This window comes from Myxine glutinosa, chromosome 10 (assembly GCF_964187855.1).
Source record: "Myxine glutinosa chromosome 10, kmMyxGlut1.1, whole genome shotgun sequence".
Lineage (NCBI taxonomy): Eukaryota > Metazoa > Chordata > Myxini > Myxiniformes > Myxinidae > Myxine > Myxine glutinosa.
The window spans coordinates 79836985-79851100 of NC_136270.1; the positions used below are offsets into that span (position 1 = coordinate 79836985).

General features: G+C 45.0%; 1 protein-coding gene across 5 annotated transcripts in view; it reads left to right on the forward strand.

Moving 5' to 3' along the window:
- Positions 1–493: 493 nt before the first annotated feature.
- Positions 494–14116, forward strand: part of LOC144894060 (uncharacterized) — a 93747-nt gene continuing 80124 nt past the window's right edge. For 3 of the 5 annotated variants that reach the window (XM_078785810.1, XM_078785809.1, XM_078785811.1), the window contains exons 1-2: positions 501–671; positions 821–962. In XM_078785810.1, the coding sequence (XP_078641936.1) occupies positions 920–962 (43 nt within the window). In that variant the 5' untranslated portion in view covers positions 501–671; positions 821–919. Of the gene's footprint in view, positions 672–820; positions 963–14116 lie in introns of all 5 variants that reach the window. The other 2 variants (XM_078785813.1, XM_078785812.1) reach the window with 2 other exon arrangements.

Sequence of the window (14116 nt, forward strand, 5' to 3'; positions counted from 1 at the left end):
TGTTTGAAACAGTAGTTTTAACAGCAATAAATATTGAAATGTTTAACAGCTATAAATGACTTTGCTGCATTTTTGGGGGGGAATAAATCAAAATCGACTTTCAACCCTCAACAATTAATATACTCTACTGTGTTTAAACATAAGTTCTAAAATGGCCTTCCTCTCCTATTTCTGAAAACGTAAATTTTTTTCTTTTTTTTGAGCACAGGCCTGGACCCTCGGTTGGTGCCAGAATGACCGACTGCTCAGTCCGACCGTGAGTAGGTGTGATTTATATGGACAGAAAGCTGACAAGCAAATACAGGAGCAAGCTCAGGGTATCAGTGACAAGAGTTAGTGGACGCATGCATTCAGTGAATTCAGATAGCTTGCAGAGCTGGTCACCTTACACCCTCTCCCTCCCTCCTTTCCCCCACTCTCCCTACCGCATGCTATTCCCCTTGTGGTCCAAGGAGTCAAAAACAAATTCTTAAGATGCCGCGAAAAAATCCACAGCTTTCACAAGTGATGTGTTTTCGTTCAACCAGCAGGTCTTGGCTGGATCGACTTCGAAGGAGCATGGGATTGAATAGAACCCCCCAGGACACCCATCCTGCACGATTAAACTCGCCTTTTCGTGTTTATATATGATCACTGTGGGTTCCACATCTCTTTGCTCCACTGCGATATAGGTAAGTGAGTGTTAAGTAATGGAAGTGTTAATTTTCACAACGTCGTAATAGTTCCAATAATCTTCCTGGATGTAAGAATAATTTCCGTCGTGTGATTTGTTTGCATCTAACATCATGTTCTGTTATGATGCATGTACTGAATTACACAGTATGCAGGTATGGTGAGTAAATGAGGCAGCTCAGGTGGATTCGATCTGAAGCAACAGAACAAACCTGGCCTGTCGTGTTCGCATTTGAACCTCTGGCTCATGATGTGGGGAACCCAGGACCAAGAGCCATATTACCATATGGGTTAGTCAATTCTCTGCAAATGTATTTGCAATTTATGGTAAAGCACACTGGTGTCTAATGAGATTCTTGTAATTAATCTACAGATATCTCGGAAATGTCCTTTTAATAATGTCAAAGCACTCTAATTTCTATGAATGTTTGTGTAATTCATGCTACAGTAAAGCATGGTGTTGGCTTAACGGTTAAGGTGGCTGGCTTAGAATCTCAGGGCTTTGGGTTTGAGCCCCTGCCATGCCGTTAAATAACACCAGGTGGGTTGACTCAGCCCGTCATCCTTCCGAGTTTGGCAAAATGAATACCAGCTTACTGGTAATAGGGGCACTGCATCAGCGGCACATCCGCACTCCCAGAAAATGAAGCAACCAGCAGTCACTGGCTGCATATGAAATGATGATGATGCCAAAAAGTACATAGATATCGACTGATGACATTGTCCTGCACGTGATTTATTTGCAATCCCACCCTGAGCCAATTGTATTAATGGGGGAAAAACGATTTTGAGAAACAAACTCGTTTTATTGAGCCCAAGGTGAATTTTGCTTTATTTGTACATATTAGGCCAAACATTGAGAGAATGCTGGATTATGAAGAATGTCCATCATATAATTACCTCCGCCACCAAAGGTAGATGGAGGTTATGTTTTCACCCCTGTCTGTCTTTTTGTCTGTGAACAACATGTCTCAAAAAGTTGTGAACGGATTCGGACGAAATTTGGCGGAGATGTAGCGTATATGACAAGGGCGAAATGATTAGATTTTGGTGAAGATCCGGATTCGGATCCGGCTACAAGAATTTTTAAAGTGATTCTTCACCATTGGGAGACGCGGCCAAAAACGATACATAGCAGGATATCTCAAAAGGTTGTGGACGGATTTGGACGAAACTTGGTGGAGACATTTGGTGTGTTACAAAACCAAATCAATTCGATTTTGGTGAAGTTATGAATATGGATTCGGATACGAGAAATATTTATAACCTCCAACACCAAAGATGAAGGTGGACGGAGGTTATGTTTTCACCTCTGTCTGTTCGTCCATTTGTGTTTGTTTGTGAACAAAATATCTCAAAAAGTTGTGGATGGATTTGGACGACATTTGCCAGAGATGTAGCGTATGTGACAAGGACGAAATCATTAGATTTTGGTGAACATCCGGATTCGGATCCGGCTACAAGAATTTTTAAAGTGATTCTTCACCATTGGGAGACGGGGCCAAAAACGATACATAGCAGGATATCTCAAAAAGTTGTGGACGGATTTGGACGAAACTTGGTGGACCGGTTGGGTGTCTGACAAGGACGATTCGATTTGAGTGAAGATTTGAATATGAATTCGGATATGACAATTATTTAATTTTCAAGTGCTTCTTCACCATTGAGAGATATGGCCAAAACCGATACATAGCAGGATATCACAAAAACTTGTGGACGGATTTGGACGAAACATGGTGGACCGGTTGCGTGCCTGACAAGAACGATTTTATTCGATTTTGGTGAAGATCTGAATATGGATTCGGATATGAGAATTATTTAATTTTTCTTAAGTGATTTTTCACCATCGGGAGATCGGGACAAAAGCGATACAGAGTAGGATATCTCAAAAAGTTATTAATGGATTTCGACCAAGCTTGTTGGACAGGTTGTGTGTGTGACAAGGAAAGATTGATTCAATTTTTGAGAAGATCCGGATCCGGATCCAGCTAGTAGAATTTTTTAAACGATTCTGCACCATTGAGTGATATGGCCAACCAGGCGGCGGTATGCTCTCTACTGAGTGCCATTCTAGTCTTAATAATGTGTCAGAAGAAAAGTTTAAGAATTTTACTTTTATACATTAATCAGATAATAAAATATCAATCTCAATTTTTTTGGTGGCAATTTGGAATGTTGTTCATAACATGTCAGGATGGAGTTGAAAAATTGACGCTAAACTTCAAGCTCAGAAAAAAACGATTTATAATAAGGAGCAGAATATGAAAAGAGGAATTAGAAACTCCCTTAAGGGAGCAATCTTAATGTCAGTTTCATGGTCAAGACTCTTGAATGTAATTACAAAACAATGACATGAAAAAACATCCAAGTTATTCACTTTGTAGAAAAAAAAAAGGGCTGGCAGGACAGCCTGCAGGTTAGAATCCTGACCCAGCTATAAACTGTTGTCCTGGTGTTTTGCAGGCAGGGTGATACACCAGTGTTTGTGTCATACCTGGGAAGAGCGTTAAACAGGGTGTCTCGTCTACTGGCATTCCTTTGTGGACCGTAAAGATCCTATGCTGTCCTTCCCAAAGATTACCTGAGCTATCGCCGGCTGGGTTTCAAATTCCTGAATGGAGTACCACTGGGAGGGCAAAGACAAACCACCCAGTGTAATCCTTGTCGTGGGGACGCTTTGGCAGCAGTGAACCTGCCTCCGCAGGAGGAGTATCACAAAGAATAAATAAATAAATGTCCAGCCTTCTAAAAATCTATGATGTTTATGAATGAGCAGGTTATATTTATCATTTAATATGATACATATTGCAATCAGGATGAACGTGGCTCGCATTTTTGGACTTTAAGTAAGTTACATGTTCATATTAATCAAGTACCAGTGATATTCAATTAGCCTGGCCCTCTCTTTGAAACATTCATTGGTGGAAGAGGAAGAAGAAAATACGATGGCATTAGCACAAAAATATGTTGCCTTTTAATGAAACGTATTTCGCCTCAATTTTCTTATTGGAGCGCAGAAGGCAAAGTCTAACCAGGATAATAGTTTGACGGCAGACATCCACGTAGTAGGTGCAGCATTGGCGTTTATTACCTCCGCCACCAAAGGTGGATGGAGGTTATGTTTTCACCCCTGTCTGTCTGTCCGTTTGTTTGTCTGTCTGTCCATTTGTTTGTCTGTCTGTCCGTTTGTGAACAAAATATCTCTAAAAGCTGTCGACGGATTCGGACGAAATTTGGCAGAGATGTAGCATATGTCAGCAGGACGAAATGATTAGATTTTGGTGAAGATCCGGATTCGGATCCGGCTACTAGAATTTTTAAAGTGATTCTTCACCATTGGGAGATAGGGCCAACCAGGCGGAGGCTCTCTACGGAGTGCCGTTCTAGTTTGGTCGTGCGCTAGTCTAGGGTCAAGGTAGTTGTTCCATGACGATTTTTAAAAATGCTGCCTTGATGCATTGGTAGCAGAAGGGCGGTATTTCAAGAGTACAGTCATCATTTGGATGAGGACATTAATCCAGATGTCCCATCTGCATTGATGTTGTGGCCATAGAAGATCTAACGCATCTCTCCAAATAAGTAGGTCACCGTATGCCCGTCGATACATCTATGTGTGTGCCGTCCCTTGGATGGGCGTTAAACGGGGTGTCCTGTCTGCTGGCATTAGTTGGTGGAAGTTAAAGATCCCATGGTGTCCTTCACAAAGAGTATGCAAACTATTGCTCGCACTCGGGACAAATTTAAAATTTCTGTACACTCAGCCGAGTATCCTGTGTCGAAGTGGCAACCCTTCCAAGATTATAACGCAGGACTGAGGTTGTCTGCTCTTTCTTAATTGTTGCTAGTGGGTGGAGTGGAGTCTAGTTATATTTGTTGGTTGTGTTACGTGGTCCCCTCGGTGAATACCTGGTCTCGGTGACCCCCGGACCGTGAGAGGAACTTCGCCAGAAAGTTATATTATATATGCGCTTTCGCCACGCAATCCATATGAATTCCACCCAAGAGACAACTGAAGTTCAAGGATATATTTCAATGGTAATGATACCATACAATTTCAATGATACAACCACGGAGATTTTCCCCGAGCAATCAACAATAAACAACCATCAACAATTCCCCATCCACAATCAATTCCCTATGATTAAGATGGCCATCTTATATGTGTGTGTCCCCGTGAGTACTCACGACCCCCTTTTGGTCTCGGTCCCGCACAATGTCTCTGGGCCCCTCCTGACCAAGATGATGGTCGGCGTCGCCGCACTCGGGCGGTTGAACGAACCCCGGGTGGACGTGTTTCCACCGGGCAGGTATCGTACCCGACACCCCGGCTGCAGCCCCTCGTGGCCACGCGAAGCGGGTACGGGAAAGCCAGCCAAAAGCCCCACGCCGCTTGCAAGGCGTGTTAGGCCCCAACGGGCGACCCGTACGCGTCTTTTTAGACGGTGTCGCGAACGGTGCCAAACGCTGGGTCGGTGCACGGCCACACGACAGTTTGACGTCCACCGGGCAGGTATCCGTCCCGGTAACTCCTCTCGCCAGACGGGCTCGGGAACGCCGCTTTTCCACACGGCTCAATCAATCCCACCTTTCGTCGGAGCGGGGTGAGGAAAGAGAAGAATACTCGTCCCTTTTCTTCCTCGTGTCCCTTTTCTCTTCCGTTTCCGGTCACTTCCGTTTCCGGCCACTTTTCAGAAGGGCTCCTGACCCTCCAACCACAACAACCCTTAATAGACTACACACGGATAAGCAAAGACCTGAATGGTAATTCACATACATTCACATAAATATGTAACACTCCCCCCCTTCAAGAAAGAAAGTTTGAACCCAGCGAAAACTTTCTTTGCCGGCCAATTTGGAGAAACAAACCAGATAACTCAACCCCCCCACATTATCAGTTCCCCCCGGGCACAGTTATCACTTAAAAATAAAGCAACCAACCTTTCACCACACCCCCTCCAGATTACTCCCTCTGGACTAAGCACCAGCAACGACATTGTCCCTGCCAAATCAAACTCCATCTCATGACCCTCTGACTTTGACCGTCAGTTTCTTGTGAATGAAGGTTAAGGGGTTGATCAAAGATCCAAAGTTAAGCAACTCGATAGCACTTTTTCCGGGAGGCCAAGCCGAGTATTCACTACATGGATGCCTTTAGGAACGTGGAGTTCACGGTTAGTCCGTGCAGGAAAGTTCTCTACATGGGCGCCTTGAGGAACGTGGAGTTCACGGTTAGTCCGTGCATGAAAGTTCACTACATGGACGCCTTTAGGAACGGCGTTCACGGTTAATCCGTGTAGGAATCTTGGCTCGGCGGCTCCGCCGCATTCAGTGCTTCAACTTCTCAGAACTTCCCTAATACTTAGGGTGGGACCACTTGTCCCTGTAGTCCCATGAATAGCGGTCTCCTTCTCGGCCACTACTTTGCCAATCCTTCCTTCGGGAGCGGCCGTAACTCAGGGAGCCTCCATAATAATATTGATTGCGGCCACCACCAAAACTACCGCCCAGTTGTCCTCTCCTGTAGACCTCTCGACGCCTACGAAATGCCTTCCCTACTGTTATGGTCCGACCCTCCAAATCCTTGCCATTCCAATTCTTCTCTGCCTCTCTGGCGTCTTTTGTGCTGGCAAACGTGACAAAGCCGAACCCTCTTGACTGTTGCGTTTCCCAGTCTCTTACCAACCGCACTTCCACCAGCGGCCCATATCTGTTGAAGACAGAGGTCAGAACTTCTTCCTTTGTTTTGAAGTTCAGTCCCCCTACAAATAACTTGGCACTTTTGTCGCCATCCCGAGCTGGTGTGGCGTTATTTTCCCTGCTGGGCTCTTTACCAACCCTCAGGTTACCATAAACTTGACCCCCGGCCAAATCATTCCCGATAACCACAGATACACCCTCTACAGGAAGCGTGGCTTGTAAACCGACGGTGACCGGTCCTGACACCAAATCGGACTCCAAATGGATGACATGAAGGGGAGCACTAACACCGCCCCCGATCCCCTGTAAACGAACACTATCCCCCGTTGCCGTCTCCTCGGACCATGGCAAAATGCCTTCAAGCATTAGAGATTGATGTGCCCCTGTGTCCCTCAATATCCTAACCGGTTTCCGGTTAGTCGAGGCTCCATCCCGTGACACAAACCCCTCTGAAATAAATGGTTGGTAACCCTTTTGATGGCGATTTCTCACAATGGCCATTGCGTTTGGAGTCGTAGTAGTCGGACTCCGCTCTGGGTCTTCGCTTTTCATGCGGTAACAACTGGACATCAAGTGTCCAGGTTTCTTGCAAAAAGCGCAAGTAGGCCCGGAGGAAAAACTCGTGGTCTGCCTCGGGCCCCCCGAACTATAAGTTTGTCTTGGGCCCGCATCCCTTTGATTACGAACAGGTGGGGTATCATAGTTGTCCCCATAATCATCTCGAGGCCGCCGCCATGTATGGTCGTTCTCCGCACCTGCTGTTCCCCACCTCCCCTGCGGAGATCTAGGTGAGGAGTTAGGTTCGTGGACCCCTATTCGGTGGGTTAAGGCATAATCATCTGCCATGGTGGCTGCGTCCCACAACTTTGGTACTTTCTTTTCCTGCAGGTACACTTTGATGTCCTCGTGGACACACTGCTGGAATTCCTCCACCAGGATCAAGTCCCGCAATGTTTCGAAGTCTTTCCCGACTCCTTTTGACTCACACCACCGATCAAACATGTTTTCTTTCACTCTGGCAAACTCCACATGGGTCTCACTCTCCCTCTTCCTGGCATTCCTGAATTTTTGCCTGTAAGCTTCCGGAACCAACTCATAGGCTTTGAGGATGTGCGTCTTCAGTACCTCATAATCTGCACATTGGTCCATTGGTAGCGCCGAATAAATTTCCTGAGCTTTCCCCACCAGCACACTTTGCACGAGTATGGTCCAGGCCTCCTCCGGCCAGTTTAATTGTCGAGCCACTTTCTCAAAGTGTGGAAAAAATTTCGCGACTTCCTTTTCACTGAACGGTGGAACCAGCCTCACATGTCTGCCCACATCCCAGGTTTTCTGGTTAGGTGTCGACCCCGTCAGCAAGGGTGGTGCCTCTCCCCGTTCTCTCATTAACTCCAGCTCCTTGAATTTGATTTCTTGCTGAAGCTCCATGTCACGTTCCTTTAATTCCCTTTCCGCTTTTCTCTCCTCTGCTTCGAGGTCCCTTGCAGCTCTCCTCTCCTCTGCTTTTCTCCCTTCTAACCTTTCCTGGAGTTCTCGTTCCACTCTCCTTTCCTCTGCTTGTTTCTCTTCTCTCCTCGCTTCTGCTTTCCTTTCTTCTTCTTTTAACCTTTCCTGGAGTTCTCGTTCCACTCTCCTTTCCTCTGCTTGTTTCTCTTCTCTCCTCGCTTCTGCTTTCCTTTCTTCTTCTTTTAACCTTTCCTGGAGTTCTCGTTCCACTCTCCTTTCCTCTGCTTGCTTCTCTTCTCTCCTCTCTTCTGCTTTCCTTTCCTCTTCTGATCTTTCCTTTTCTGCTTTCCTTTCTTCTTCTGCTCTTTCTTTTTCTGCTTTCCTTTCTTCTTCTTTAATCCGTTCCTGGCTCCGTAATTGCAACTCCAGTTTCCGGAGCTCAACATCTTCTGGTTCTTCGGGTAGCCACTCCCAGGCTAACTCGTCCCATGTTCCTAATCCCACCATAGATTGTATCACCGTGGCCTGCAACTCTGCCTTCCTCAAATTAGTTCGGACCTCCAAGTTAAAATGTTTGGCCAATTTCAAGAGGTCCGACTTTAGCAACGCTCGGAACTGTGCCTCACTCGGGGTTACCACAAAGTTCTGTGCCACAAACGCCATGGTGCCTATCGTTAACACCTGTTAACCTTCACCCAAGACTTTACCCCAATTTCTCAAAAAAATTTACCAATTAATAATTAATTAAAAATTTTTAATTAATAAAAAATTATTATTTTATTATGTTATACAATTTTAAATCCCGGACGTAGACCCAATTGCGAAACCGCAAATCGTAATTTGGACGAGCCCCCAATTCGGTTACGTGGTCCCCTCGGTGAATACCTGGTCTCGGTGACCCCCGGACCGTGAGAGGAACTTCGCCAGAAAGTTATATTATATATGCGCTTTCGCCACGCAATCCATATGAATTCCACCCAAGAGACAACTGAAGTTCAAGGATATATTTCAATGGTAATGATACCATACAATTTCAATGATACAACCACGGAGATTTTCCCCGAGCAAACAACAATAAACAACCATCAACAATTCCCCATCCACAATCAATTCCCTATGATTAAGATGGCCATCTTATATGTGTGTGTCCCCGTGAGTACTCACGACCCCCTTTTGGTCTCGGTCCCGCACAATGTCTCTGGGCCCCTCCTGACCAAGATGATGGTCGGCGTCGCCGCACTCGGGCGGTTGAACGAACCCCGGGTGGACGTGTTTCCACCGGGCAGGTATCGTACCCGACACCCCGGCTGCAGCCCCTCGTGGCCACGCGAAGCGGGTACGGGAAAGCCAGCCAAAAGCCCCACGCCGCTTGCAAGGCGTGTTAGGCCCCAACGGGCGACCCGTACGCGTCTTTTTAGACGGTGTCGCGAACGGTGCCAAACGCTGGGTCGGTGCACGGCCACACGACAGTTTGACGTCCACCGGGCAGGTATCCGTCCCGGTAACTCCTCTCGCCAGACGGGCTCGGGAACGCCGCTTTTCCACACGGCTCAATCATTCCCACCTTTCGTCGGAGCGGGGCGAGGAAAGAGAAGAATACTCGTCCCTTTTCTTCCTCGTGTCCCTTTTCTCTTCCGTTTCCGGTCACTTCCGTTTCCGGCCACTTTTCAGAAGGGCTCCTGACCCTCCAACCACAACAACCCTTAATAGACTACACACGGATAAGCAAAGACCTGAATGGTAATTCACATACATTCACATAAATATGTAACAGTTGGCTCTACCGTTTCTGCTATATACACACACGGTAAAAAGTTAAGCATGGGTTGCGCTTTTCTGGATCGCATCAATAACTGAGGAAAATGAGCTGCTGACTTTAGAATGAGGCTGTTGGCAACACATCCTGCGATGTAGGATTCAAGACAAATCAGCAATGACATCCAATGATGTCACAATGGGCATAAAGCTTGGGTGAATGTTCTTGGTTAAATGTCTCAAAAGGTCAATAATGTGTATCAGCACCATTAGAACAAATGGCAACCCTTCTCATCCCCTTAAGAAGCAAGAGGAGAGAATTCAAAGGGAATTGTGGACATTCCTGGATCAAAGCAGTCTCCGGCTGTGTTGGACTTTGCACAGGAGGGAACCTTGTTTTTAAATTCGATGCCCAAGAATGAATGTCCCAAACGCGCTCTATTGGATTTAAATCTGGGCTGCTGCTTGCGAAGGCAATGTTGCGATGGCATAGTTTTGCAAGGAGTGGTGGGTAACTGCATGAGAATGGTGGGGTGTGGCATTGCCATCCATGAATACGGGTCTTGTGAGAAGTGAACGAACGTATGCCTTCTTTCATAAACATCCACTGGTTAAACCCCCAAAATTCTGGATTCCTGCTCATATCCATTTTTTTGTTTCTCTTTTTCCAGTTTATGGAACTGATTAACGGAGTCTGTTCAATCACACACTTCCCTTCAGGGCTTCAAGCAAGTGGTGCATTACTGGTACCATCTTATGTCATCCCCAATCCCTCCTGGGATATTTTCTTCACCCATTAGCCCTACATTACCCAACCTTCTTACTTTTCAAGTTACTGTTTCCTCCCCTCTATCCTATTTTTAAATTTTTATCAAACTGTAGACCCACTGTAAGTGCATTGCTTTTTTCCCTCTGTAATCTCCCTCTTGGCTTATAGTGTAGGCTGCTATGTCTTAAAAATGGCTGTCGTGTTTTTTTTTTGTTAAAAGCAAAATTCCACTTGATTCCTTGTCTTTGGGGTGTCACATGTTCGAAAAAATAGGTTGTTAATTTTTTTAAACGGATTAAGGGTGTCAAATCCAAGATGGCCGCCAAAATATATAAATTCCATTAAAACTGGTATTCTGAACACAGTATGAGGTCGAAATTATTGATAATACCCATAATTTCAATACCAAGGAGTTCAAAAACAATTAATTTCAATATGGCAGTCAAATTCAAATTCTATTTCAAGATGGCAGAAGGAAGCGGCATTGACCAGGCTTGGGTCGAAGCTGGACTATATTCTCCAACAACCGTAACGCAAATCCTAAATGGAAAACATCTCTACAGGTCCCTAGAAGCACATACTGTAACATTGCTTGCTCTATACCATCTCTACTTTGACAGGTTCCTAACAAAAGCACCAGAAGAGAAAGTGTTCCTAAGTGAAGCGTCCATTGATTTGGAAAAAGCATATCAGAAAGATATCAGCATGAACACAGGCAACCGTCAAAACCTCAGAGATGCCGTCAGAGAAACCATGACCATGTTCGAATCTAGAGATATCCTCACAAAGTTGGGACAGTTTGAAAGCAATCCAGCACCAATTCCACACTACATCCGTAACTACTTGAGGCAGTTTGAAACTATCCTTCAGTATATTAGAGCTACCAGACAACGGGACCTGCTGCTGCATATGGAAAGCACTGAAGCTCTTATCAAGTACTTCTTTGCTCACGACCACCTGAACTACGCACGTTTGCTCCCTTTGTACCTGTCAACAATGCAGCAAACAGAACAAGTTTTTCCAGATGTCTGGGCAGAACTCCTGAAAGGAAATTTCTGTGTGATGAAGGGGATTGCTGCATTCACTTCAATAGGTCCAGATCACGGAATTGAGCAGGAGAACCGCAAACTCAAGGTCATTGGAGGCATTACTGGAATAACCCAAATTGAGAGAGCTCTAGACCGTTACTTCCTGATTGCACCTGACTTGTCTAATCTAGTGGAGGAGTTTCAAATAGAATATGGCATGGAAGGTGCTGATACCAGAGACCAACACCACGAGATCACAGGGGGAAAGTCCACCCGAGTAATGAGAAATTCCGCGAGATTGACAGAGGTGTTTGTTGTTCATGGAGACCCATTCGTAACCGATGAGAGTGACCTGTGTAACCTTCTTACCAAGAAAGTAATTGATGAAAAGGTAACAAAGGACATAGTAGACCGCGATGCCATCGGACAACAGTTGTTCCAGACATTTGTCAAAGAACGCCTTACAGAAGGAAAACTTTCAGTGTGGGATCCAATGAAGAGAAAGAACATAGGCACTTTCAAAAGTGCCAACACAGTGAAGAAAGTGAAAGCAGGTGACAAACTCATTAAAGTCAAAGAAGAACGAGGACTCCTACAGAGGTTTATAGTAGCATCAAGAAGCCGTCCAGACCTTGATCTAAAGGACTGTATTGGGAAGTATGAATTTGGAATTGTTCCACGTGCCCTTTTCGCTTCGGATGGGTCACTTCTCCTAGCATATGACAAGGCTAAGGTCCTTCATCATCTTGAAGTGCTAGTTACCAAGGAGCAACCTAGCCCAACAGAAGCCACAAGCGATCCAGCTAATGCCATACCGAGTGTTTCTGGCGACCAAGTATTGAGTGAAAACTCCCAAACTGAAGTACCACCCCAAGCCGAGGCGCCTGAAGTACAAGAAGCGCAGCCTGAGCAAGAAGCTTCAACTGACATGTCCGACATGTCTGAGAAATTTAAAGTTGTAGTCATAGATGGCATGGCCCTCGTTAACTCCATCTCCAAGACAGACAAAATGAAAACATGCAGTGATTTTGCCATGTCATTTCTTGAAAAGCTTATCAGGATTGCAGCTAACTACGACGAAGTAAGACTGGTATTTGACAGATACGTCGAAAGTTCTCTGAAAGAGCAAATGAGAAAAAAGAGAACAAAGGGAAACTCGACCTACTATCACATCCAAGATAGTACACTGATCCAGAATATTTCCTTGAAGGACTTCCTTTCAAGTGTCAAAACCAAGGCAGAACTTGTAGAGTATTTAGCTGCAAAGACTCTGGATCACAGCAACAGCTCTGCCAACAAATTGAAGAAGTTCATGGTAACCTTCGGCACTGAGACAAAAGGCAATGTAAGTGTGCCTGATGAATTGGTAAAACACGGTCATGAAGAAACGGATACGTTACTCTTGCTCCATGCCCTAACAGTTAACGGGGATGTAGAACTTGTAATAGACTCTCCAGATACCGATGTCTTCTTGCTGATGATCCACATGTATCCACAGCTACCTGCTGAGACATATTTCCTTACCGGAAAAGGAAAACTGAATAGGAAAATTGCAGTCAAACCTATCTTTGAAAAGTTAGGAGTTAACCGCACCTCAGCTATTCTCGGGTTTCATTCTTTCACAGGATCAGATATGTGTGGCAGGTTCGCCGGCAGGACAAAGGACTGGTGTATGAAGGTGTTCATGTCCTGCGATGATATGATACTGGATTCACTTGCTTCACTTGGAAAATCTGCTGCTACACCCTCTCCAAACGCAATTGACCAACTGGAAAGGTTCGTTTGCTTGTTGTACAGATCCAAAACACACACCAAAGTAAATGCACTACGATGGTTCTTGTACTCAAATCGACAGGCCGAGGGAGAGAGTCTGCCTCCAACCTCTGGATCATTGACACCACACATTCTGCGAGCACATTATATTGCAATGATATGGATGCAGGCATGCGAAAGTCAACCGTCCCTTCCTTCTCCCACTGACTACGGATGGAAGTCAGAGGAAAATAGATTTCTTCCGGTGATGTGTTTGAACCCTCCAGCACCAGAGGCCGTGACTAAGCTGGTAAAATGTGGCTGCAAATCAGGATGCAAAGGAAACTCCTGTAGTTGCCGCAGCAATAAACTCCCATGCACAGAGGTCTGTAGCTGTTTGAACTACGGCTGTAGCAACAATGAACAATCAGCTCAGAACATTGTGGGAGATGAACACGAGGACTTGTAAGGTAAAACGGATGATTGTGAGACAGGAATATTTAAATATGGTCAAACAGGAAATTACATTACGCTATCATTGTTATAGCAATGTGGACCTTTGTGTAAAACAGTGGTAGCCATATTGGATTTTCTCACTATTTCTCACTATGGCTGGCATCCACCGATTTCAACGAATCAGTAACATGTTTCCCCAACGGCCTAGCATTACTTATGTGGGCATTACCACCAAAATGGACCTATTTCATCATTCACAATTTGTGTTATCAAGAACATTAAGTTTTTGTACTGTGGTTATTTAAGAAGTGGCGGCCATCTTGGATTTTTCCACCATTTTGAATTTGACTGCCATATTGAAATTAATTGTTTTTGAACTCCTTGGTATTGAAATTATGGGTATTATCATTAATTTGGACCTCATACTGTGTTCAAAATACCAGTTTTTAAGGAATTTATATATTTTGGCGGCCATCTTGGATTTGACACCCTTAATCCGTTTTAAAAAATTAACAACCTATTTTTTCGAACATGTGACACC